Raw genomic sequence first — 24,131 nt, 5'->3', positions numbered from 1 at the left:
CTTCCTGATAAAGAAACTTCAGTAGCAAATGCAGAAACTAAAGATAAAGTCAAATGCGTTTACTGTCCTTAAAGTAAAAATAGAAAAACCCAGGTATGCAGATTGTTCAAAACCTGTTTGTGGTGAACATATAATTACAATATGTCAAATATGCAACAATAAATGCTATGAAAGTGCATAAAGTGTGTACATTTCTTTTATGTTTTACAGTTTTTTCTATATGTATTATTTCATTAATAAAAAGTACATACATTCATGTTATTTACAACTAAAACAATTTTTAAAAAACCAGCAACCGACTAAGTTTTGGTAATTATTGAATATCCTAATGAAATATAATTAAATGAGAAGAAAATGGCGACTTAGCGCAGAGCTCATAGGCGAAAAATCTCGTCATTTTCTGATACGCGAACAATGACGGCTTAAGTGAAAAATCATTTGGATGTGTAAATATCTACTCCAAGACATCAGTCTGGTCGTATTTAGGGAGAATTAAATAATAAGTTCACCCCTACAGCTAGGTACTTCTACACCAAAATTTCCTCAACCAGAACTTCATTCCTTCAGGTATTCAAAACCAGAGTTCCCATTCATAAGTGAGTATATATATATATATATATATATATATATATATATAAATTCAAGAAATAAATAAAAATTAATAGAGGTAAATTAAACCACATCGAATTAAGATTTTATATTATTAAAATGTTGGCACTATTTAAAAATTTCTTTTACAATATTTTAGTTTTAATTTTACTTTTGATCACGCTTCCAATTTGGATTACAATGAATCATTATTTTTATGGGATTTCCGACTCTATCTCTGTGAGTTTCGAAAGCTTCTTTTGTTTCTTCTAAGGTAAAATGATGAGTTACCAGATCTCTCACATGAGCTCTTCCGGATCTTACCATCTCTATTGCTTCCGGATAGTCGTTGTTGTATCTAAATGAACCAATCGTACATATTTCCTTTACCAAAGCTGCTCCAAATGGCAAGGTCATTTCAAGACCACCCATACCTAAAAAATTAAAAATGAATATTTTTACCAGAGTTTTACCAAATATTTCAAGTAAAGCTTCATATGTATATTATAGTGAACATGTTAAGAACTGAAAAAACGAATAATTGTTTTCTAGAATGTAACATGCAATTCTTTCTTTTTTACGTCCAAATAATTCTACTGTGCAGGTAAATTCTGCTTTGACGTAGGCAAAGGAATCGACTTGGTACATTTGTTACAGTCAGTTATTTTGTATCCATTCTTAACTTGTAAAATATAGCATTACAGAATTACAAATACATACACAATAGTTTTAATAAGCCATTTCAACTTCATACAAAACAGTCTAGGGACGAGAACAAGTCGAATCTTTAAAAAAATACATTATTATTAAGGCCAGTATACATACCTTACGGTTCAATCGCTATCGACAATGAAATTTTAACCAATATCTTAATCTACATACATAATTCTGTCAAATTTACATATACAGTTACAGTTAGAAGATGGCTGAGACTACAATCCATTCAATTCACACCGGATTAAGCATTGAAACTTACGATACATATAAGAAATTTGACCGATGGCTACAGCGCCTTCAGAGTACATTCAACGTATTTGCAGTACCAGAAGACAAAAAAGCTGCAAATATTTTACACTACATAGGTCCAGAGGCATATGATATTTTTTGTGATCAGAATTCACCGTAAAAACCAGACGACAAATTCGATAATGAACTGGTAAATATAATGAAATTATTTTATAATCCTGAACCGTTGGAAATAGTGAAAATTTTCAGATTTTTAGAAAAAAAAACAACGTGAAGGGAAAAGTGCCCATGAATATATGGGGATTATTGGGGATTAGGTAAACAAATTTTTGAGGAATCAATTCGTATTTCATCTGAGGAATCAACATATTCAAAGCAGATTATTGGAATACAAGGATCTTACAATTGAGAAAGCATTGGAAGTTACCATTAGCATGGAAATATCAACCAGAGATGCAGCTCAATTACAGAAATCAAATTTACAATTTACAAAGAAGAAAAAAATTTACAATTCTGGTTTAAGTCTTTCAGAGATATTCAGGTGCAGCTGCTGTCTCATTATTAAATTTTATCGGTTTCAAAATATTCTTTAATTTGAAATTACAAATTACTAATTTAAAGTTAGTTACTTACATATTGCAAAAAGTCATTAGATGTTATTGGTTTTACACAGGTCAATGTTAAATACAAAAAATTTTAAATATTTGCATAGTCAACTCTAATATTGTTCTGAAGCTTTTTTTTGTGGCATTTTAAATTAATTACTATTTAAATGGGAATAAGCCACAGTTAAAGGATAAAATACGTTTATTGACGTTTCAATTTCCACTTCGGATTTCCGCCTGATATTACACCTGATAATGAGCTATATTTTCAAATACTAAAATTAGTTCTAGGAGTCAATCGTGACAAATGTCAATTTTTAGCAAATCAGATTAAGTACTCTGGCTATAAAATTGACAAAAATGGTATACGTAAAACCAATAAAAAGATGAAAGCTATAAAGAGAGCAAAAGCTCCTTCAAGCAAGACAGAAGTTAGAATATTTGTAGGACTCATAAATTACGGACGGTTATTACAAAATTTGAGCTAGACTTTACATCCAATTTACAATCTTCTTAAAGAGAGAGGGTCTTTCAAATGGGACAGAAAATATCATGATCCGTTTACAGCAGTAAAAAGAGAGATGATCTCCAATAAAGTTAAAGCACATTTTTACTTAAGTTTACCTTTAATACTAGCAACCGATTTAAGTCCATATGCAGTCTGAGAACTACCATGGACCCAACGAGCTATAAACGCAGAAGTGTTAAGAAGGCTACAAAAGGATATTAAGGCTCATAATGCAAGGTAAAATCAAGGGTAAAAGATCCATAGGAAGACGAAGAATTTCCTGGCTGAGAAACCTAAGCGAGTGGTATAGTTGCAGCTCAGTAGATCTTTTCAGAGCAGCCGCCAATAAGGTACGGATAGCTGTGATGATAGCCAACCTCCGGTAGGAGAAGGAACTACAAGAAGAAGAAGCAGTCTGAGAAGTATTATCTCACATATATCCGGATGGATCTGAGAGACCAATTCAATTTGCTTTACAAACACTTACAAAATACAACAAAAATCTGCTCAAATAAAAAGAAAGCATATGCCATAATTTTTGGTATTAAAAATTTTTACTATTATCTATTTGTTAGAGAATTTACTGTCCGTTGATAGTCAAATACTCTCTAACTCTTACTTCAAATATTCTCTCCATCATCAAATTTACCTACATTAACGCTTGAATGCAACATTATGCCCTGTTTTTCAAAGTTTTAGTTACACAATTAAGTATAAAAATACAATAAAACATCATGATCCTCTTGATATTACTTCTGAGGTGGATTACAACGATTCCGAAGAAAACAAATGGCAGCAACTCCAACTAACCTACGTAAAAAAGTATTAAAAAAAGTACGTAATTAATTACATACTGCCCATTTTGGCATAGTCAAGATGAAGATGCTTGCATGAGGATATTACTGGTGGCCAGGAATTTCTAAAGACGTAGAAGATATGTATATATGCAAAAATTGTATGGACTGCAATAAAATACGCAACCCATGAAAGACACCTAGAACCTTTTGGGAAAGTTAATGTAGATTTTGCAGGATCCTTGATGGACTCGTACTATTTTATTTTAGTTGATACCTATACACGGTGGCTCGAAATACACATTGTGAAGATTTGATAAGTCAAACTACCATAAAATTACTAAGGCAAATTTTTATAACATTTTGGAATTTCAAATTGTTTAGTTTCAGATAAGGCACAGGCTTTTACTACTTATAAATTTAAATAATTTATACAGCAAAATTGAATATGACACAAATTCAGTGCACGATATCATCCAGCTAGAAATGAAATGGCAGAGAGGTTAAGTACAAACATTCAAACAAGCATAACAAGCACAGATAGGAAGTAATAATGAAAGGGAGTTACAACTCAACAAATTCTTAATAAATTATAGAAGAACTCCACATAGTACAACTGGTATAAGCTCATTTAATCTGATGTTTGAAAGAGAGATCCAAACACGCTTAAATGTATTAAAACTATTTTACAAAATACCAGTAAAAAATCAAAACCATCTGAAAGTAAGAAATTTACATAGAAGAGAGAGAGTAGAAACTCTTGATTAGATACATACTCATAAATGAGAATTTGGTGGAATCAAACGCAAACCAGGGACAGTACACTATATTAAACAGTAAGACGATACAAGAATATGGAAAAGACATATATATCAAATCAGATCCATAGGAGACAACACGTCTATATATGTGAATATACAACCTACACAACATTATTAGTCCAGTCCTCAGAGATTTGACCTTCAAAAATCATACGAACAAGCTGAATTTTGTTAAAAATATCAATTTTAAGAGCCCAAAAAATATGCAGAAAATTTTACCACTCCTACCCCCCGGCTTCTCCCTAAAAACCGCCTCGCAGGTGGAAAATTGATTTAACACGAATGTGTACGCCGTAGAAAAAATATTTCAAATAAAAAATATAGCTGAGATAATTTTGAACAAACATATTTAGTAGTAGGTACTTTTTGTATATAATGAAACGTTCTCTCCGAAACAACGCTTGAAGCGACCGACAATATTGAATGTCAGTTACGAGTACGAAGTCAATTTTAAATAAAATTTGTTTTAACTCGGCGATAAAAACTCGATATCTTTGAATCAGAGTAAACTATCGACAAAAATTTTAATGCGTTGTATAGGCGAAGAGTGTGTTTTGTACGTAATTTTTGAATTATGCTGCAAATGAGGTCAGTTTCGATAAATGTGTCTGCTGTCAATGTATAAACGTTGCGCGATTTATTCCATTTTTTACCATTCTCATGAGATCATTAAAATTTATCAATTATATTGACCAGTCGTTCAGCCTAATCTGTAAAAATCTATAACACAACATTTCAGTTTTGAGTTTTAGCAACAGATATGAGGTAAATCCCTCAATATGTCTTAAAAACACCGATTTTAAACTTTCAAATTACAAAGGATCGTACGCCACGGGAAATACCTATACGAAGACGTTATTGACTGGAATTTGTAGCTGAAGTTGTATGTTTCAATTCAGCGTTTTTTAGGCAGATTTCATATGCCTCTATTTGTTGCCAAAACTCGAAACCAAAATTTTATGCTATAAGTGTCGAAAACTAGGCTCTAGAAATGGAAATTCCATAGTAACTGGTCAATGTAAGTGATATTCAGATGATCATTTTATTGATCTTATGAAAATCGCAAAAAAACAGCAAAAATCGCGCAGCGTTTTTTCGCTTAACCTTTATAAAAACTGATAAAATGCGTTAGGCTTTCGCGGCCATTGTCTGACTTGTTAAACTGTTTGTTTGGACTGTTAGGCCGTTGTCTTCTGAGATTAGTTCTCGACGTTTTACCAACACTAAGAGTTGGCATCTTCTGAAGATATTACTGCAGAAGATGCCAGAAAGGAAGTTTATTTAGAACATAAAGTGTATCGAAAACCTACACACATGGACAGATACCTAAACAGGAACTCAAATTATCATCCAGGCCAAAAATAAGGTATCATTAAAACTCTGGCGGAGAGTGCAAAGAGAATTTGTGAGTCACATTTCATATTGAAAAAGCGCTCACCTCTAATGGTTATACCAGAAGAGAAATACATAAAGCGATTAACGACGTTTCTAGAAGAAAGGACGAAGAAACAGCATGGACAGGCAAAGCGTTCTTGCCCTATATATCGGGGGTAACAGAAAGAATTGGGCAAATACTTAAAAAAGTCAATGCAAAGACATTTTAAAACCAACAAAAAAATTCAAGGACTGTTTAAAATCGGTGAAGGACAAATGTGACCCGTTAGCAACGGCCGGAGTATACCGAATACTATGCACATGTGGAATGGTATATGTGGGAACCACGAAAAGACACATAAACACAAGGATAAATGAACATAAAAACCTTTGTAGTTTAGGACATATCGACAAATCTGCCGTTGCCAAACACGCTTTGGGAAGCGGAGAACATCGGATACTCTTTGAAGAAACGCAGATGCTGGATAAAACATCACAGTACTACCCACGGTTATATCGGGAAGCGGTGGAAATATAAAAGTATCCAAATAATTTTAATCGGATAGAAGAAGGACTAAAAATTAACAAAACATGGATACCATTATTAAAATCCACAAACACCCTTCCCGCAAATCACGAAAAAAGAAAAGCTACAAACGACGACACGCCCCCTCACGCCGAAACCAATGGAGGGGAGGCGAGTAGAAAATATAAATACGGCCTCTGTAGTACAACGCGGCGTCACTTTTAGCTTACAAGCGAAGCAGTAACATCTCCAGAAGATGCCAACCCCTAGTGTTGGCGAAATGTCAAGCTAACTAAATTAGAAGACAACGGGCTAACAGCCCGAACAAACAGTTTAACAAGTTTAAAAAACTGACTTTATTTGTTGCAAAATATAAAAGTTGCATACGAAAGCTGTTCTCTTTTCCTTTAAAATGCATTTTGGTCTTTGACCATACGATATCGAATCTGATCAAATGATATCAATTTTTTACCGTCGAAATGATCCAAATTTGATTTAAAATTGATTTAGCGCGTATAACTGCCATTCAACATCGTCGGTCGCTTCAAGCGTTGTTTCTGAGACAACGGTTTATTCTACACAAAAAGTGCTATAACTGTGCAATTAAGATTTTTGTTCAAAATTATCTCAGTTACATTTTTTATTTAAAACATTTTTTTCTACGACGTACAGATTCTTGGTAAATCGATTTTTTCCATTTTCCCTCTTACGAGAGGGGTTTTGAAGGAAAACCTGCGTGTAGGAGTGGCAAACTTTTGGTATCTATTTTGGAGTGCCAAAATGGACATTCTCAGCAAAATTCAGCTTGTTCGTATGATTTTTAGAGGTTCAGTGGCATTTTCATCCTATTACGTCTTTTAAAAATGATATTCCAAATACTTCTGCTTCAAAGAAAACAGTAGTATTTAAAAGGTGGTACGTTAATAGCGTAGTTATCCTAAAATAATTTAACATTTTTATAATTTAAACGACAAAAATAAATTAAAATCTTCCGGTAAATGGATGATTTATAAATGAAAACGTTCTATTGCTTCCAAGCTTTTAAAATTCATCGTCAATATTTTCGATAATGTATTTCTAATTATTATATATCTTACAGATACTTAATCCTAACGTACGGATCACAACTAATGTGAGATCTCATGCAATAATAAGTTCATTCTAAGCGTATACCAAACTCTCTAAGAAAAATAATCTTGTTGTCCCCCATAATAATCTTTGATTTAAGTTCGGGAAAAGTTGCCACCTCTGGCAGTATGAGATTGACGGGATTATTTTTTGAAATAATAGTAGTATTTTAATTACATACCTAGTAAAATAGATACTCCACCAGCTCTAGTAAGATGCATAGATAAACGGGCACACATTTCGGAACCAGCACATTCTATAGACACATGCGGTTCTTCCTTTAATATTTCGCGAACTTTATTCACAATTTGCATTTCTTCCATTCCAGACGTATTTAACGTATAAGTAGCACCCATTTTCTTGGCTAGTTCTAGTCGGTAATCCATGACATCGGTAATGAGTATTTTTCGTGCACCATATGCCCTAGTCGCTGCCACGCAACATAATCCAATTGGTCCAGATCCCTGAATAAAGCATACACTACCTACTGTAACACGTCCAAGCTTACAGGCGTGTACGCCTACAGCTAACGGCTCCATTAAAGTGCCTTCTTCAAGGCTCATATTACATGGAAGTTTAAAACAAAAGTCTTCGTCTGGAAAATATAAAATTTAATTATAAATATAATGTTTACTAAACAAAAGAATTTTGCTAATTTTATAAGGACCAGCAAAATTCCTACACCAACATTATGACATAAAAAAAACAATGTAGAATATACCTAGTGATACTTTTTATTCATAGCAGGCAATTTACGTAGTAAAATAGTGAATATATATTAGAAAATACTAATATTTATAAAATATCTATACAAGTTTAAAGAACTTATATAATATAAACTAAATAAGAAATAATATAGGATTATTTCTGCAGTAGTTGGAAACGGTTTTACAATGAACAAGTTTGCGCAGTAAAATAATAATTGTGTTCGTTTAATTTCAAACTCCAACTGTTTGGTCAGATGTTTTTGCAAATTTGTCGACCGTTTTGAAATAGATTTCAAATAGCCATTAGTTTCTTATTCTTAACCTATAAATATATATTGTAAATATACTCAATGACATTAGAAGTGTTACACCTAGAAGGAATAAATTCTTGAACTTAATTTTTTGGCAACAGAATGACAACATTTAAAATATGTTATGATGACAATATCAATGTTTTATCTTTTTTACTTTTTGTAAAAATAAAGTTTTACCTTTAAATTTTTTTGTGAAGATATCGATTTGTAAAAACCGGTTTGTATGGAAATTTTTAGTTATTATTCCTCAGTCTAATTGTATTCAGTGTAAGAAAATGCCTCGAGTTCGAATACATCAAAATTACCACCATGTAAGCGATTTTGACAGGGGCAGAATTATTGGGTATAGAGATATGAGTTTGTCGTATCGCGAAATAGGCCGTCGCGTTAATTGTACGGCAATGACGGATATGTGTGTCTATCGTGTGTGGACAAATGAAGGTAGAGGAACACGAAGAAGACCTACTGGTCAACCGAGGCGTACCATAGAGTCAAGATAGGCGCTTTAGATTACTTGCTCTGCGAGACCGTTTTGCTACTACGCGTCAAATTGCCGACCAATGGTTTGGAGTAGTAGGTAGACCTGTTAGTATGCGTACACCATATCGTCGCATTCGAGCCTTTGGACTGGTTTTATTCCACCCACGACTGGTGCTTCCTTTGACTACGGACCACTGTCATCAACTTTTGAATTGGTGCAGAGAACGGCAGCATTGCGCGTTATGTTGATGACCTCTTACAAATCACTTTACTGCCTTATCTCGACGTCCGTCGAGACGTCCTTTTTCAGCAAGACAACGCGCGTCCCCATATTGCTCGTCAAACTATGGACTTTCTCCAAGAAGCTGGCGTTAATGTTTTTTCGTGGCCACCCCGTGCTCCGGATTTAAATCCTATCGAACATGTATGAGATATGATGGGAAGGAGACTGTCCACTTTGCACCATCCTCCACGGACTCAGGCACAGTTAATACATAAAGTTCAAGTTGCTTGGAACGAGGTGTCAGAAGCAGACATCGATCATCTCATTTTGTCAATGCCTAGACGTATACAGGAGTGTATTCAGCTACAGGATCGCCAAACACATTATTAATTTTTTTTATTACTTGTTACTAAAAATTCTTGACAACGTTATCGTTTCATTCTTGATGTAAATCTACCAAAATGTTGCCAAAAAATTAAGTTCAAAAAATTATTCCTTCTGGGTGTAACAATTCTAATGTCACTGAGTATATTTTTCACTAAGTTATATTGAACTAATTATTTATTGGTTATTGTTGAATTCCAACGTTTGGTGTATTTACATTGATTATTCTTTATCGAATAAATTTTTGGACTAAATATCCAAAACGGTAATTATACGTGAAGAAATGTCGTCGGATGAATATTTGTTGTTACAAATTCTAGATGAAGGTATATGGCCTAAAAATAAGAATTATCTTGAGGAAACGGTGGTAAGTTACAACGATTCAGATATTCACAATATTTTCATTATTAAGCAAGAGAAAAGGAAAAGCTTGGAGAATATAAACAAACATTAATATATTTTTATTGTTCTTTGGTTGCCAGACTGCATCTTTCAGAGATGTAAGTGATATATTCGAAATTGCTATCAGTACTATTTTTAAATTAATTGGAAAGTTAACATATTTCCTAAGCAATATGGCCCGTCAAGTAATTAAATAGCCATCGGGAAAAGAGAAAATATAAATTGAGGGAAACTTTAGACAAAACAATTTTCCAGGTGTTAATGGAGTAATTGATGGGAGGTACATTAAAATAGACAAACCAACAAATGATCCAGCCTCATACTTAAACAGAAAACAATATTATTCTATTCAGGTAATCACATACTAATACATATCTTACAACCTTAAAAACCTACTAGAATTGTTAGTAGTTTGGACCACCAAAGAAAAATAAGGGATCTATTTGTCGGTTATCCAGGATCAGTACTTGACATCAGAGTTTTCAGAACTTCACCGTTAGTTGAGACTATAATTGTAAAGTGCGCAGATTATTTTATTTTAGGGAATAGTGGTTATCCATGTTTGCTCAATCTCCTAACTCCTTTTAAAGATAAAGCTAATTTAACAAGAAGAAAACTAAATTACAATATAAAACTAAGCAAAAATAGATATGTAGTTGAACACTGTTTTGGTCTACTTATGCAGAAATTCCGGCAGTTGAACCTTGTAAAATTAAGAGCTGTACCAGATATAATACATTTTATAAGAGTATGTTGTATTTTTCATAATATGACAATCGAATTTAATTATGAGGCAGAAAATATTGATGAAAATATTTTATTTAATAATTCTTAATAAGTTGATACGAGTGGCTGCGAAAGCATATGTAAACAGAAAAAGGGTAACAGTAAAAGCTAAGTCACCACGTATTGTTAATTGCAACAACTGTAGGTTTAAATGTAGCATTACTATACCTCGAGAAAGACAAATTAATCATTTGCCAAGAATATTGGAATCTTACTCATTCAATAGAGCAAAAAACTTTTATTTGCTCTTTATTCGAAGAGAAAAACATTGACAGCGAAAGAAATCGCAATGAGAGAAAAAAAAACTAGAAAACATAGTCGTTATTATTATTTACTGACTAGCTCTAATGAACGTGCCAAAAATATTTTTGTGCTACTTTTGCACTTAGCTTTCAAGTAATTAAGTTCGTCATATTAAGACTCCTCTTGAGATGTTTCCTCAAGTGAGTATTGCCCCAAAAATAATATACAACCTGTTAAGTACAATGTATTTAGATCAATATCATTGTCATTTTATAAACCGAAAAAAGATCAATGTGTAACAAGTAACGTTTATAATAGTGCTACAGATAAAACACAATTACAAAATCAGTGGAAGGCACATAAAGCAAAAGAAATAAATGGAATTGAAATGAAAGCAGCTGACAAACAGAAAGTCGTCGACAATAAAGGTAAAACATTTCGAGTAATTACATTTGACTTACAATCAATACTAAATGTGCCTTATGCTAGTGGTAGCCAAATATTCTACAGACGTAAACTTTCCGTCTACAATTTCACAATTTTTGACGTTTTGAATGCAGATGGTTATTCGCATTTATAAAAAAATCGCAACAAGTATGTTACTGCTGCGATGGTGTACGCTGTTGCTAAAATAGATAATCTTCAAATAATAGATCTTAAATGTTTGGAACCAGGACATACATACTTAGAAGTGGATTGTATGCAGCCTACCATAGAACGTACTCGAAAAAATAAGAAAGCGTACTCCCTCCGTGAATGGGTTATTTTACTACAAATGTCAATCAAGGGTAAAACGTCGTCCCTACATTTTTAACAGTATTACATACTCTGATTTCTATAATTTTAAGGAGTTTTGAGTCTAAGATTATGGTAAATACTACCTGTAACATTAACGGAAATCAAGTGAAATGGCTGCAAATTAAATGGTTACGTTTCACAAAGACAAATCGTTTCACAAAGAGAACATACAAACAGTGTAAAAATGTCCATGATGTACATCTTGAACAACAGTATAACAGTTTTTTTTCAATATCCACTCCAAAAAAGAATGACCTTCTGTGTCTCTTACGCGATGAGGTAATTCCAGAAGACTACAGAAACTTTATAGGGACATTACCTACATCTATAGAAGCTAAAGATATTGTTCCAAGTGCTTCTGAATAAGAAACAGACTAAGGTTTAATTGTGTTTGTATTTATGCATGTTTCTCCGTTAATAAAATTTTTATTTGTATTATTTTTATACTAGTATTATTTTAAACCTGATTTATTGATATTTTCATAATTGCAGTATAAAAATAATGATATACTTATTATATGTCCATATTCTACTTCACATGTATCGTATGTCCATACAGAGGGTTACTTTTAACTTGTTTGATGTGATTAAAATTTAACCCCAATAGAAATAGAACTGAATAATGACATAAAAAAAGGTTTAACATGAACTTAACTGTAATTTAATTACTTTTAAAAGATGTACGGTTTGTCACGGTCAACGCAAATTTTCAAAGTGATATTGCTGAAAATATCAATTTTGGACATACAATATTTGTCCTTTTAGCCATCGATATACAAGGTGACCAAAATATTACATGTAACCGATGTTAACGAAGTGGCAAAACAAATATTGAACGGAACTAGGCTAAAGTTGGACTGGAAAAGCAAGCAATAAACAATTTACATTAAATTAAGTTAAAGGCTCCTTTTTCGTTTTAATCACTGTATAGCCCAACTTATAATTTAAAACAATATTTTATTAATTGTAAGGTAATTTTATAGGTACTAATATACCTATAAAATACCATAGTATAAAAAAGTAAAAAATACACTAGTTATAATGACTAAAGATAGGAAAATATTTTAATGTAATTAAAAATGGGATAAATAAAAATAATTATTTATTTTCATTTAGTTTGTTCCCTTTGTATTGTCACGGAAAGTTTTAATTTTAATTTTTAAAACCGCCAACTTACGAAAATGAGATATAGCCCACTCCATTTTGTCAGTTAAACTTATGAAATATGCACTCGTTTTTGGGTGTGAAATGGAATTAAAATTCAAGTAGAAACAAAAATAAAACAGTTGAATAATTTTTCACTACTTACTGAATGGGGTGAAAAATTTATGACCAACACGCAAACGGCAAATACCAAACGCGATTTCATCTAACTTGAATGTTTTAATACCGTTGAATGCGCCTAACGATGGAGAAAATATCAACTATATAACTTAACTAAGAGTAAGTTACACATAGAATAATATTGTAGGTGTTTCGATTTTAAAATGTTATTATTATATTATTATATTGACACCATCGAGCAAAAAGACAAAAGAGGGAATCTAATCTTTATGAAAAGGAGACCAAAAAAGTGGCCTCTGATGGCGGACATATCCGGAAATGCGAATGCGCCAAATTTAAATTTCATGACACTTTACAATAATTATACAGTGGTGTAGGGGTTCTAATTTATCTATTTATTTGTTATATTACATAATATTAATATTACATAATATTAATACATAATACACTTTTTTAACACTAGAACATAATAAAGTTTTAATTAAATAATAACAATAATAGTCTAAAATGTGAAACAATTGTAAAAAAACTTCGATAGAAAATACAAATAATCTTTCATGTGACAGTTGGGACAAACAATAACATCAGCAATAACATAACCCAACTAAATTTGATTTCTTAAACAAGGAAAGAGTCTCTCTTACATTAAACAAGGAAAGAGTCTCTCTTTCCTTGTTTAATGTGGCCTCTCAAGATGGCATTTCCTGTCTAACAATATTTTTGCCCCCACTACCTTTACATTCCCTCTTTTGTCTTTTTGCTCGATGATTGACACTAAGAACTTAATGATGTTTACATTTTTTAAATATACATATATATTATGTAAAGTTTGTTTAGCAGAAAATGGTTGACCTCAATTAGTGCGGTCGTAAAAATTATTAAATTTATCTGACTTGGCCCATTGTTAAGACCGGTTCGGAGCGATAAGCAAACGAGGTAGACAGAGTTGGTATTTTGACAACTAACACTGACTAGACGGTACTCCTCCAATAAAGCAAAGGATCCACTAAATTTACAATAATTACGACGACAAAAACAAAAAGCTAACTTGTTAATAAGTTTTAATTTTCATTAGCAACATAATTTTTGTTTAATTAACTACAATTTTTTGTTAATAAAGTTTTGTTTAGCACCATTAGCTTATTTCATTTCGATTAAGGACCGTAAACTATAGTTTGGTCATATTGACCCGAACAGTACATTTGCATAGTTGACTCGAAAGGTAAAGCAGGATTAAAGTTATAGATCGCAGAATATACAAGCTATGCGAAGAGAGAATACAAGACACACAGTTTGGATTTCTGAATGGCGTAGGTACGAGAGATGCACTGTTTAGTCTACAGGTATTATTCCAAAGATGCAGAGATATGACTTGCAATATCTACACCTGCTATGTGGACTACCAAAACGCATTTGACACAGTTCAACACCGAAAAATGATGGATGTTCAAATAAAAGTCCAAATAGATAATAAAGACCGGCGTATAATACAAAATTTATATTGGAACCAATCAGCCACAATAAGAACAAATCTTGCAGATAAACCGACGGAAGAGATCCAGATTCTGCGAGGCGTTAGATAGAGACCGACCGATTAATAGGCTTCGACATTGGCTTCGGCCACCTTCGGCCAATATTTAAACCTTCGGCCAAAATTCAGCTTCGGCCAAAACAAAGCCGAAGGTTTCGCCGAAGGTGGAATAATAAAATGCTTTATCAGTATACTATACTATTCTTCGTTCACAAATTGTTGAGAGCACGAAATATGCCTCAAACTCATAAAACGGTCGTAAATCATAGGCGTTCCTAAGGTGTTTATTCATTAAATAATAATATAATGTTTTAATACTGTTATATATAATATTGATAATATTTTAATAAATGCTAAATTTTGCTAAATATATTTAGCAAAAAAACAATTAAAACTTTCACGACTAATGTTGGTTATTATATTATATTAATAAAAATAAGAATTTAACCATTAACAATTTTGTAAATAAGAATACCTTATCTCTTTGGATATTTCAATACTAATCTTCGCGTTTAATCACTTTACTAGAAAACCTGAAATTCATATCCGAAGGTACTATTCGTTGCAAGATAATTAAGATGGAATTCCCCAGATTTTTAATAATATAATTATATTCGAAACTTAACTTGAAAGGGTAAAGTTATTACGAACGAAAACAACTTTTTTGTTTAGTACGTTTTTGATCGCATGTAATTTACGGCTCGTCGGTGTTTCCGCGTCTACGGCAGTAATTAGCGTCTCGAATATTTCTTTTGCGAATTATATGCAGTGCGTGAGTGATTTTTTATTCCATATACCTACGAACATATACGTACCTTTCGCTCGTGCTCGTTTTGTTGGATTGTTTGTGATGGCTTCATCATCAAGTTTTACACCGGTACTGTTGCGTACAGTCAGTAAGTCTGTCTATTCACCAAGAGAGAAGACTATTGTCCTGAATGTTCACCATGCTCTGGTTTCTCAGAATCCCACAAACACTGTTCGCAACATAGTCGAAAGTTGTGCCAACATGACTGGCGTAGGAGAGTCAACTTTATATAGGTCCCTATCAGAAAGAAAAAAACACGGTATAGCTAACCCAAACACAAACGAACACTTAAAGAGAGGGAAAAAGCCTATTGAAATTGATGAATTTGCCAAAAATGGTATTCGAAGGAAAATTCATGGATTTTTTTTCAAAAAAGAAATACCAAACCTAAACAAAATTTTACAAGAAGTTAGAGACGACCCGGATTTGCCTCATATCGGACGAACTAAATTATGGCAAGTTATTAAATTTCCGGTGGGAGAAATCAGAATGAAAATCACTTTTGATTGACCGGGAGGAGAAGATAATGTTGGAGAAGAAATTATCTAAGATTCATACGAAAATTCCGGGCTGAAGAAAGGCCCATCTTCTACCAGGATGAAACGTGGGTAAACTCAGGTCATACTTTAAAAAAAATTTGGTCAGATAAAAATATATTAAGCTCCAGGCAAGCCTTTATGGAAGGTTGGTCTACTGGTATCTCCCCACCTTCTGGTAAAGGCAGTAGATTAATAATTTCTCACATTGGCAGTGAAAAAGGATTTGTTAAGCATGGTTTGTTGGAATTTCATTCCAAAAGCACAAAAGACTATCACGAGGAGATGACAGCTGACGTTTTCGAAGAGTATTTTGAGCAAATGATTGAACACCTACCACCAAATTCAATTATAGTATTAGATAATGCACCTTATCATTCACGACTAGTAGAAAGACTTCTAACGAATGCGTGGAAGAAACAGGATATTCTTGACTGGCTGCGGAATAAGTATCTGCATTACGAAGATGGAATGGTAAAAGCAGAACTTTTAAAAATTGCCCGACAACACAAATCTAAGTTCAAGAAATACGTAGTTGACAAAATGGCGGAAAGGCGAAACATCACAGTCTTTAGACTTCCACCCTACCACTGCGAAATAAATCCAATTGAACTCATTTGGGCACAAATGAAAAGTTATGTGGCTAGAAAAAATACGTCATATAAAATACAAGCTGTACGTGAATTGTTATACGAGTCTTTATAACATATTACAAAACAAAACTGGAAAGATGCAGTAAGACATGTAATAGAAGAAGAACAAAAAATGTGGGATCTTGATAACATAATTGATGCGACCGTAGAGATTATTAACCTAATTATTAACTCTCAAGACGACTCGGATTCCGAAGTTGATCTTATTTATTTTGAATTTGAATAGTTTTCTAATCGTAATTATATAAGGTAACTAATAGTAGTTGTAATCGTAAGGTATTAAAGGGGAAAGGCGCAAAATGTAGGCTGTCAAAATGTTCAATGTGTTTTAAATGTATCCATTTTTTTTCAAATCCTGAGAAAACTAAAAAGAATTTTTAAAAAATTTAAAGGCAGAATGAAATATTTTTTAGAATAAATAAAAAGTTTCTTTTGCATGCAATATTTTCAATTAAAAGTTATACTATATTTTTTCTTTTATTTTCACCTCTGTTACATAACATTAAAATAAACATTGTAGAAGTTTTCAGGGACTTTCTGCCCTGAGTAATAATGTAATCTTTCATTCTGCGTTTAAATTTTTCAAAAATATTTATTAGTTTTCTCCGGATTCGAAAATAATGGATACATTTAAAACATATTGGAAATTTTGCCAGGCGACATTTGGCGCCTTTTTCCTTAATTAAATAAATGTATCTTTTACAAATGGCAAGAAACTTTTTATTTTTGAATAAAATAAATAAGTTTTATTAAAAAATACAATTTACATAAGTACAATTTAAAAAATATATTTATTTAGTTCAAATAAATGTTTCAATCATATACTCTACGACACTGGTCGTTCATCTCTAACCATTCAAAATACCCCCGTAATAGGATTATAAGGTATTGTATTCCTTCAGATATAAGGTGGGTTAGTCGAAAACGTCTTAAACCGTCAGTTTTAGGTTGGTTTTTACTATTATATCGTATTACCTATCCTCTCTGTATTTCAGTTTTCTAATTAGGGTTAAACTTGTAGTGAGCTATCAACAAATTGTGAACCGGCTATAGTATACTATAGAAATAAAATAATCTCTGAACAATATGCTTCGGCGAGTCTTTGATAATTTAAATAATATTTACACCCTATTTTATACCCTTAACTAAAACGTTTTACAAACTTTCAGGTCAGGTAGTAGGTAGGATATAAATATTAACAATAGGCCAAGATGTCTCAAAGATCATCATTTGAATATTTCTCACGTAGTAAAATTCTGATAATAATAATTTTATTGTATTTGTTAAAACTCACGATTACTGGTGTTTTGACTAGATACCTAAATGGCAAAACATCGACCATTGACTATGAATGTGTTTTAATGTTATTTATTTTTATTATCGCTTCTATTACCAAATAATGTATAAATGTTTTTTATCTCGTAATTTCATATTTTTGTTTATCACTATCAGGTAATAAAAATATAATGCACATTATTTAAATTTTTAACATATAATAGGTATATTTTTAGTCACCTTCGGCTTCGGCTTCGGCCGAACGTATCCTACAGGCCGAACTTCGGCATCGGCTTCGGCTTCGGCCAAAAAAATCACATTCGGTCGGTCTCTAGCGTTAGACAAGGATGTATACTTTCACCTATATTATTCCACCTATATTTAGAGAAAATATTTAGTAAAGTCTTGGAAAATTGCGAACATGGAATTCTTTTAAATGGAGAACGCCTAAACAATATCCACTATGCAGATGACACTGTTATCTTTGCAGACAGTTTAAACAGTTTACAGCAACTAATAAACAAAGTAAATGAAGTAAGTGAAAGATTTGAACTACAAGTAAACATATCAAAAACTAAATTTATAGTTATCAGCAAAAATAAAATTAGAGACGTCCAACTACTTATCAAGAATACACCAGTGGACCGAGTAAAACAGTTAACCTATTTTGGAACAATAGTAAACGAACAATGGGATCACTCACAAGAAGTAAAATGTAGAATAGTAGAATAGAGAATGCTAGGAGTGCATTCAACAACATGGTCAAACTCCTTAAAAGCCACAACCTTAATCTGGAGATAAAAGTAAGGCTGCTACGATGTTATATCTTCTCGATATTATACTGTGGAGTTGAATCCTGGACACTTACTGAAGCGATGGAGAAAAAACTTGAAGCCTTCGAGATGTGGCTATAGAGAAGAATCCTAAGGATATCTTGGACGAACAAGATAACCAACGAGACTTTACTACGGAGAATGGGGAAAGAAAGAGAGGTGATATTAGAATATCTCGGACACATTATGAGAAACGGCACTAAATACAGATTACTGAAAATAATCCTCCGAAGGCAAAGTATTCGGAAGCGAGGAATTGGGAGAAGAAGAATATCATGGTTAAAAACCCTGAGGAAATGGTTCTCCACAAGAACAACTAATCTATTTAAAGCATCAATAAAATAATTATAGCCATAATGATCGCCAATATTCGAAACGAATAGGAACCCAAAGAAGAAGGAGAATAGTTTAATTCTATAAATACTTACAGCTATGTCATTATGTCAATCTATCAATACTGTACAAGACAATACATTTATTTTGTTTATCATAGCTTCCTTGTTAGTCATAGTATGGCGCCATCTATTAGTTATATTGTGAATTAAAATGACAGAAAAACGGTTTTTAGATGAACTGATGACGCTTTCTGATTAGAGAGCGAAACGTCTTCAAATAAATAGATGAATTAGCCAACTTCTATGTCTTTTTTCTCCACCTTTTTACCGAAAAACCCACCACTCTTCGAGTGATCCTTATTTATATATATATATATCGTCGATGAAAATCCGTAAAGGCGTATCTCGATTTTTGCAACTTTTCACTAGAGCGAAAAAACGGATCTCCGACTTCTATTTGCTTCCATTTCAGAAAAACTGGACTGAATATAAAGTTCTTTCTTTGTGATAGTAAAGAACAATGACTAAGAAATAGTACTCTATCATTTAAATATTGACTAAATTATTATTGTTATTATTATTTTTGGGGTTAGTTTGAGATACGCCCTTTTGTAGAGCTAGCAACAATAGCTTTGATGTGGGTTCTTAAGATACGCCTTCCGCAAACAACCAGTCGATTTGGATGTTTTTTACTAAAAACTGTTTTAGAAATGAAAAAAACTGCTAATATATTTTATTGAATAGGATTTAAAATGACTGAACAACAATAAAAAATTAATTTATTATTGTAAAGGAAACATAGTTGAAAATACATTCCAAAAAAAAAACATTATAATTCACAAAAAAGAGTATCAATAATAAGAAAACTAAAATTTATATTTAACAAAAACTGTATCAAAATAACCATTATTAAACACTTGACTAAAACTAAAAGGACGAAGCTAAAGGGTTTAGTCTTAAAAACAAAAACATGTTTAAAAAAAAATAGTTTTAAATTTTCATTCCGCTGTATGAGGCAGAGATTTATAAAAATTAATATGTTCTGGTAACCGTATCACTGGTGTGTTACCGGTACAGAGAGTGTTCAAATCTTTATATTTTGCCATCGATATAGGTCGGGGCTCTGTGTTTAATTTATTTAGTGGTTTAGTTAGGAAAGGAGTATTTTGTCGCTTTAGAGTGACTGATCGATAATTTTCTTCTAGGTGACTTGTTTTAAAGAAAATTTTGATGTGACACCGTCTTAAATTAGGTTGTGGCTCGGAGTCACTCATGAAAAAGTGTAACGCCCGCTCACGTCTGTTACGATGAGTCACCGAACGAGAGAAAGGCCCGCCGGACCGGCGAATGCCTTGCGTCTCTCTCCCACTCAAACATGATCGGTCCGCTGGTGCGATGCTATTTCTCCTATCATCGTCCTATCCTCAACAAAATCACTCAAATAGAAATTAGTTAAGTTTAAGTTTACATGTACAATGTTTTAGTAAACAAAATATATTTCTATAGTTAAAATTTGTGCAATTCTTATTTTCATTCAATTCCTTGTTCCTATTGTGCAATTTAATAATATTCTTATCAATAAATATTCTACCGAGAAAAAGACGTTGTCACATAAAATCTTCGCCCGTAAAACCGACTTTACAGGCAACCGATTTTTTTTTTTGTAAATCGTTTTTAGTAACTTTGAACTCTGTTACCTCTGTCCATTTAAAGCCATTACCTTGATCATCTATTCGCAATGACCTTATTCGAAGATTTTCGCCTAAAGTTTTAAAATCCCAAAAGTCCCCAAAACTAAAGGTATGTACCTCATAGGGCTTAGCAAGTCTTGCAAGACGAATAACAGGTGTTAACTGGGACGGAATAAACAATTCGCCCGCTTTTTTAATGGCATACGAAATGGCACTATGAGCAGAGTCTCCTTCATTTTGGCCGTGGTTTGCAGTAAAAAAGCACAGGCTAATTTCGCCAATGTGATTTGACTTAGAAACGATAAACAAAAGAGCCGCTACTACGATGGTATTGCGGTTTTGTCCTCCACAGCCATCTGCAAATAAATTAACTATCTTAACTTTTTTTTCGTCATATTTTAAAAGGATTTTAAATAAGGCTGTAGATATTTCACAGCTCCCTCGTCCACTATCGCATTCGTTCCACATAAAGCAATGACAGTCGCGAGAGGCCAAGTTATAAAATGTTAAATTATAACAAGCAAGTCTTCTTTTGTAAAAAATCGCATTTTCGTTCGATATAGGTAAGTGTATTACTTGTTGTAGGTCAAAACATAAGCACACGTTTTTTCAGGATCACTTTCAGCTGAAATTTTACAAAGGCTTTTATACTCTCGTATAGCATTTTTCGACTTTGTATGTTCATCGTAAGTCGTTTGCATTTCTACTTTTTTTTCTTTAGAACTTTCGTGATACGTTTTGCATAAACTACATAAATCTTTTTTGGGCCTATGGAAAGATAGATTCTTAGCCTTAAAAACTGCGCGATATGTCGTAAAAGACGGTTTGTCTTCATCGAAACCCGATTCATTAATAAACATTGCATACATCCTTTTTAAAGTTAAGTCACTATGAAGATATTCCCGAGTGCTATCTTTGCGACAATAATGCGACTCTACTCGCGGAAAACGATTAATATGATTTTCGATTAGTTTTCTTTTAGCTTCGTCCTTTAGAACGACGTTAGCACATCTACCACCACGATTGTCTTTTTCTATAAAGCCAGTACTATCCATTTTAGTTAGTACAGTACGAATGGCTTTTTCACATACATTTAACGTATTCATAAAAAATGAACGACACACCTGGACAGTGTTTCCATCCAAAGGAAGAAAAAATAAGTTAGTGTTCTCACGCCCAGATTTGAGATTTGAAGTTGTGCAAATTTTTTTTTAACTTGTTTAACGTGCCGCGCAATATATTCGCGTTGGAGTTGTACATTAGCCAATTTATAGAAGTTATCAAATATTGATTGCCTAACTTCTTTACTAAACTTACTGCAATTCCTACCGCCCTTTTTACACCACTCACTGTTACAGGATGAACCTAGTTTACGTCCGCTAACAGTCTTTTTGGTGTCTACTGAAACATATTGAGCACCACTTCGTCGTAAAACTTGAGCAACTCTCTTTTTATTTGTTCTCGTCAAGACTTCCCTTTCATATTAATTTGATGCACCTTCTACGTTGTAATCTTCGGGCTTTCGATTGTCGATCTTCTTTTTTTTGCGATATCTCCTTTTTGACACAAACGAATCATCACTGGAATCTTGGTTGCGATGCTTATCACAAGTAGGCAAATCCTCCATGAAATGATTCCAGCAGAGAAAGATTTGACAACGGAAACAGGAACTGAACACTTCTCCTTTGCATTTTGGTACTTCACAGCACTGAGTATAAGTGGGATCGTTTGTATCGCTTAAGTCTATATCCGAGTAGGGATCGCCGTTGTTTAAATGGTCACTTGATTTTTTATTATTTTTTTCACTATTATCTGTATTATCTGATTCCGATCCAATCTCGGTGTTTGTCAAAGGTTCATTTTCTTCACTCGAACTGCCACCACAATATCCTTTCATATCAAGGATGATTCCAAAATACCACCTTTCATTATGTAGCATTTTAACACGTGTACCGTTTTTAAAAGTATCGTCCTTGTTTACCACCTCTAGTTTATTTGTACATACCAAACATATTGAGCGATCCCTCCATTGCACCAAAACTTCCATCATAGTGTACCTATAATTAAAATACGTCTATTAATCAATCAATTTTGTTTTGAATACGATAGTTTTAAATGTTATTTAGATAGTTATTTAGATTTTATCTAGTTTTTAGTATTCTTTATTTTTAGCAACTTACAATGTGTAAGATGTTTTTATTTTTAACAAACCTTCTCTTTCTAATAGTCACAAATCAACTTAAAATACTAGGACTACAATTATTCAGCTAAACAACAAGTAAAAATACTCGTTATAATATTCATTCATAATACCTAATATACGAAAGTCATTTATTAAATAAAAGAACCACGTACTTACCAATGTTTACTTAGATTTTTTTGGAACACAAAACAAACATATTAAGTTACACGAACAACCGCTCTGGATAAGTACATACGGTGAACTGTTCTTTTCTTTCGGTTTTAAACGGCCAATAGCAAAATTATACAAGCATAGACCTGCAAAGATCCGCCTGTATAAACATATTTACCTTTTCATGAAGTAAATACGATAGGGCGTATGTTAATATACGCCCCAAAATCGGTTAAAAAATTATAGTTTTAAGGCGTATCTTAAGATGCTCCCATACGTTTAAATTTTTTTTTTAACTTTTTAAGATACGCCTCAGTAAAAGCATTAGGTTTTAATGTGAACGGTATAAGATTTAGTTACGCCACTTCTTCACATCATGGGACCTATAGTTATGATATCAAATACGGTCCTAACTCAATTTCGTCAAATTTTGAGATACGCCTTTACGTGTTGACACCGACGATATATATATATATATATATATATATATATATATATATATATATATATATATATATCTAAATAGGTTCAGAATACAACTATAACTACATAACTAGAGCTGAAGATCAATAATTGTAATACCTGTTACGTAAAACCGAGCTAAGTTTCCATCAATTGGTGGCGTGGCGCAGAATTTTATATCTGGACAAATGTGATATCTTCCTGTTTTACAAAATTCACACTTTCGGCACGGTACTCCTGGTTCAATGGCAACTCTATCACCAGGTTCTAAGCTTTTTACATCTGGTCCACATTTGACCACAGTTCCAGATGCTTCGTGGCCCATTACCATAGGTGCCTCTAGGATAAAAGGTCCGCACCTTGCGTCGAGCCAATAATGAACATCTGATCCACATATTCCGACAACTTCCATTTGAAGAAGAACTTGCCCTGGTCCTGGTACAGGAATTGGTCTTTGTTCAAGTGTAATTTCATTTTTTCTTACTAAAATCGCTGTTAGGTTGTCCTGTGCCATTATTAAAATGAGATTATTTTAAAGATTAAAGATTTTTTACGTAAAATTTTGACGTTATATAAAAAAATATAAAATTATTTTGACATGATAGTTAATTTATGTCAATAGCTACTAAAAAAGTAGTCTGTCTATTTATATTTTTTGGTGGTTGCTGTTTATTTATTTAAATTTATTGTTGTATTGATTGGTTCGGTAAGTAATTCTTTATT

At 32.7% G+C, this 24,131-nt stretch overlaps 1 protein-coding gene and 1 pseudogene across 1 annotated transcript; both read right to left on the bottom strand.

Moving 5' to 3' along the window:
* Window positions 1-693: 693 nt before the first annotated feature.
* On the bottom strand, window positions 694-24,027 carry LOC140442807 (sorbitol dehydrogenase-like). The gene is made up of 3 exons (XM_072533780.1): window positions 23,529-24,027; window positions 7,492-7,905; window positions 694-1,022 (listed from the first exon to the last, which is right to left on the bottom strand). The coding sequence occupies exons 1-3, from the start codon at window positions 23,920-23,922 to the stop codon at window positions 757-759; spliced, it is 1,074 nt and encodes a 357-aa protein (XP_072389881.1). The 5' UTR covers window positions 23,923-24,027; the 3' UTR covers window positions 694-756.
* On the bottom strand, window positions 19,887-21,571 carry LOC140443203 (uncharacterized; annotated as a pseudogene).
* Window positions 24,028-24,131: the final 104 nt, after the last annotated feature.

Source organism: Diabrotica undecimpunctata, chromosome 6 (genome assembly GCF_040954645.1).
Source record: "Diabrotica undecimpunctata isolate CICGRU chromosome 6, icDiaUnde3, whole genome shotgun sequence".
NCBI classification, from domain to species: Eukaryota; Metazoa; Arthropoda; class Insecta; order Coleoptera; family Chrysomelidae; genus Diabrotica; species Diabrotica undecimpunctata.
This window is presented reverse-complemented; position numbering and strand designations above follow the sequence as displayed.

Bases quoted from the DNA above. Each gene is read 5' to 3' on its own strand.
- LOC140442807 (XM_072533780.1), bottom strand. From the start codon at position 23,922: ATGGCACAGGACAACCTAACAGCGATTTTAGTAAGAAAAAATGAAATT. The intron at 7,906-23,528 runs GTATTACAATTA...TATATTTTCCAG, and splicing joins AGCTCGGTTTTACGTAACAG to ACGAAGACTTTTGTTTTAAA. The intron at 1,023-7,491 runs GTATGTAATTAA...TTAATTTTTTAG, and splicing joins TGGAGTATCTATTTTACTAG to GTATGGGTGGTCTTGAAATG.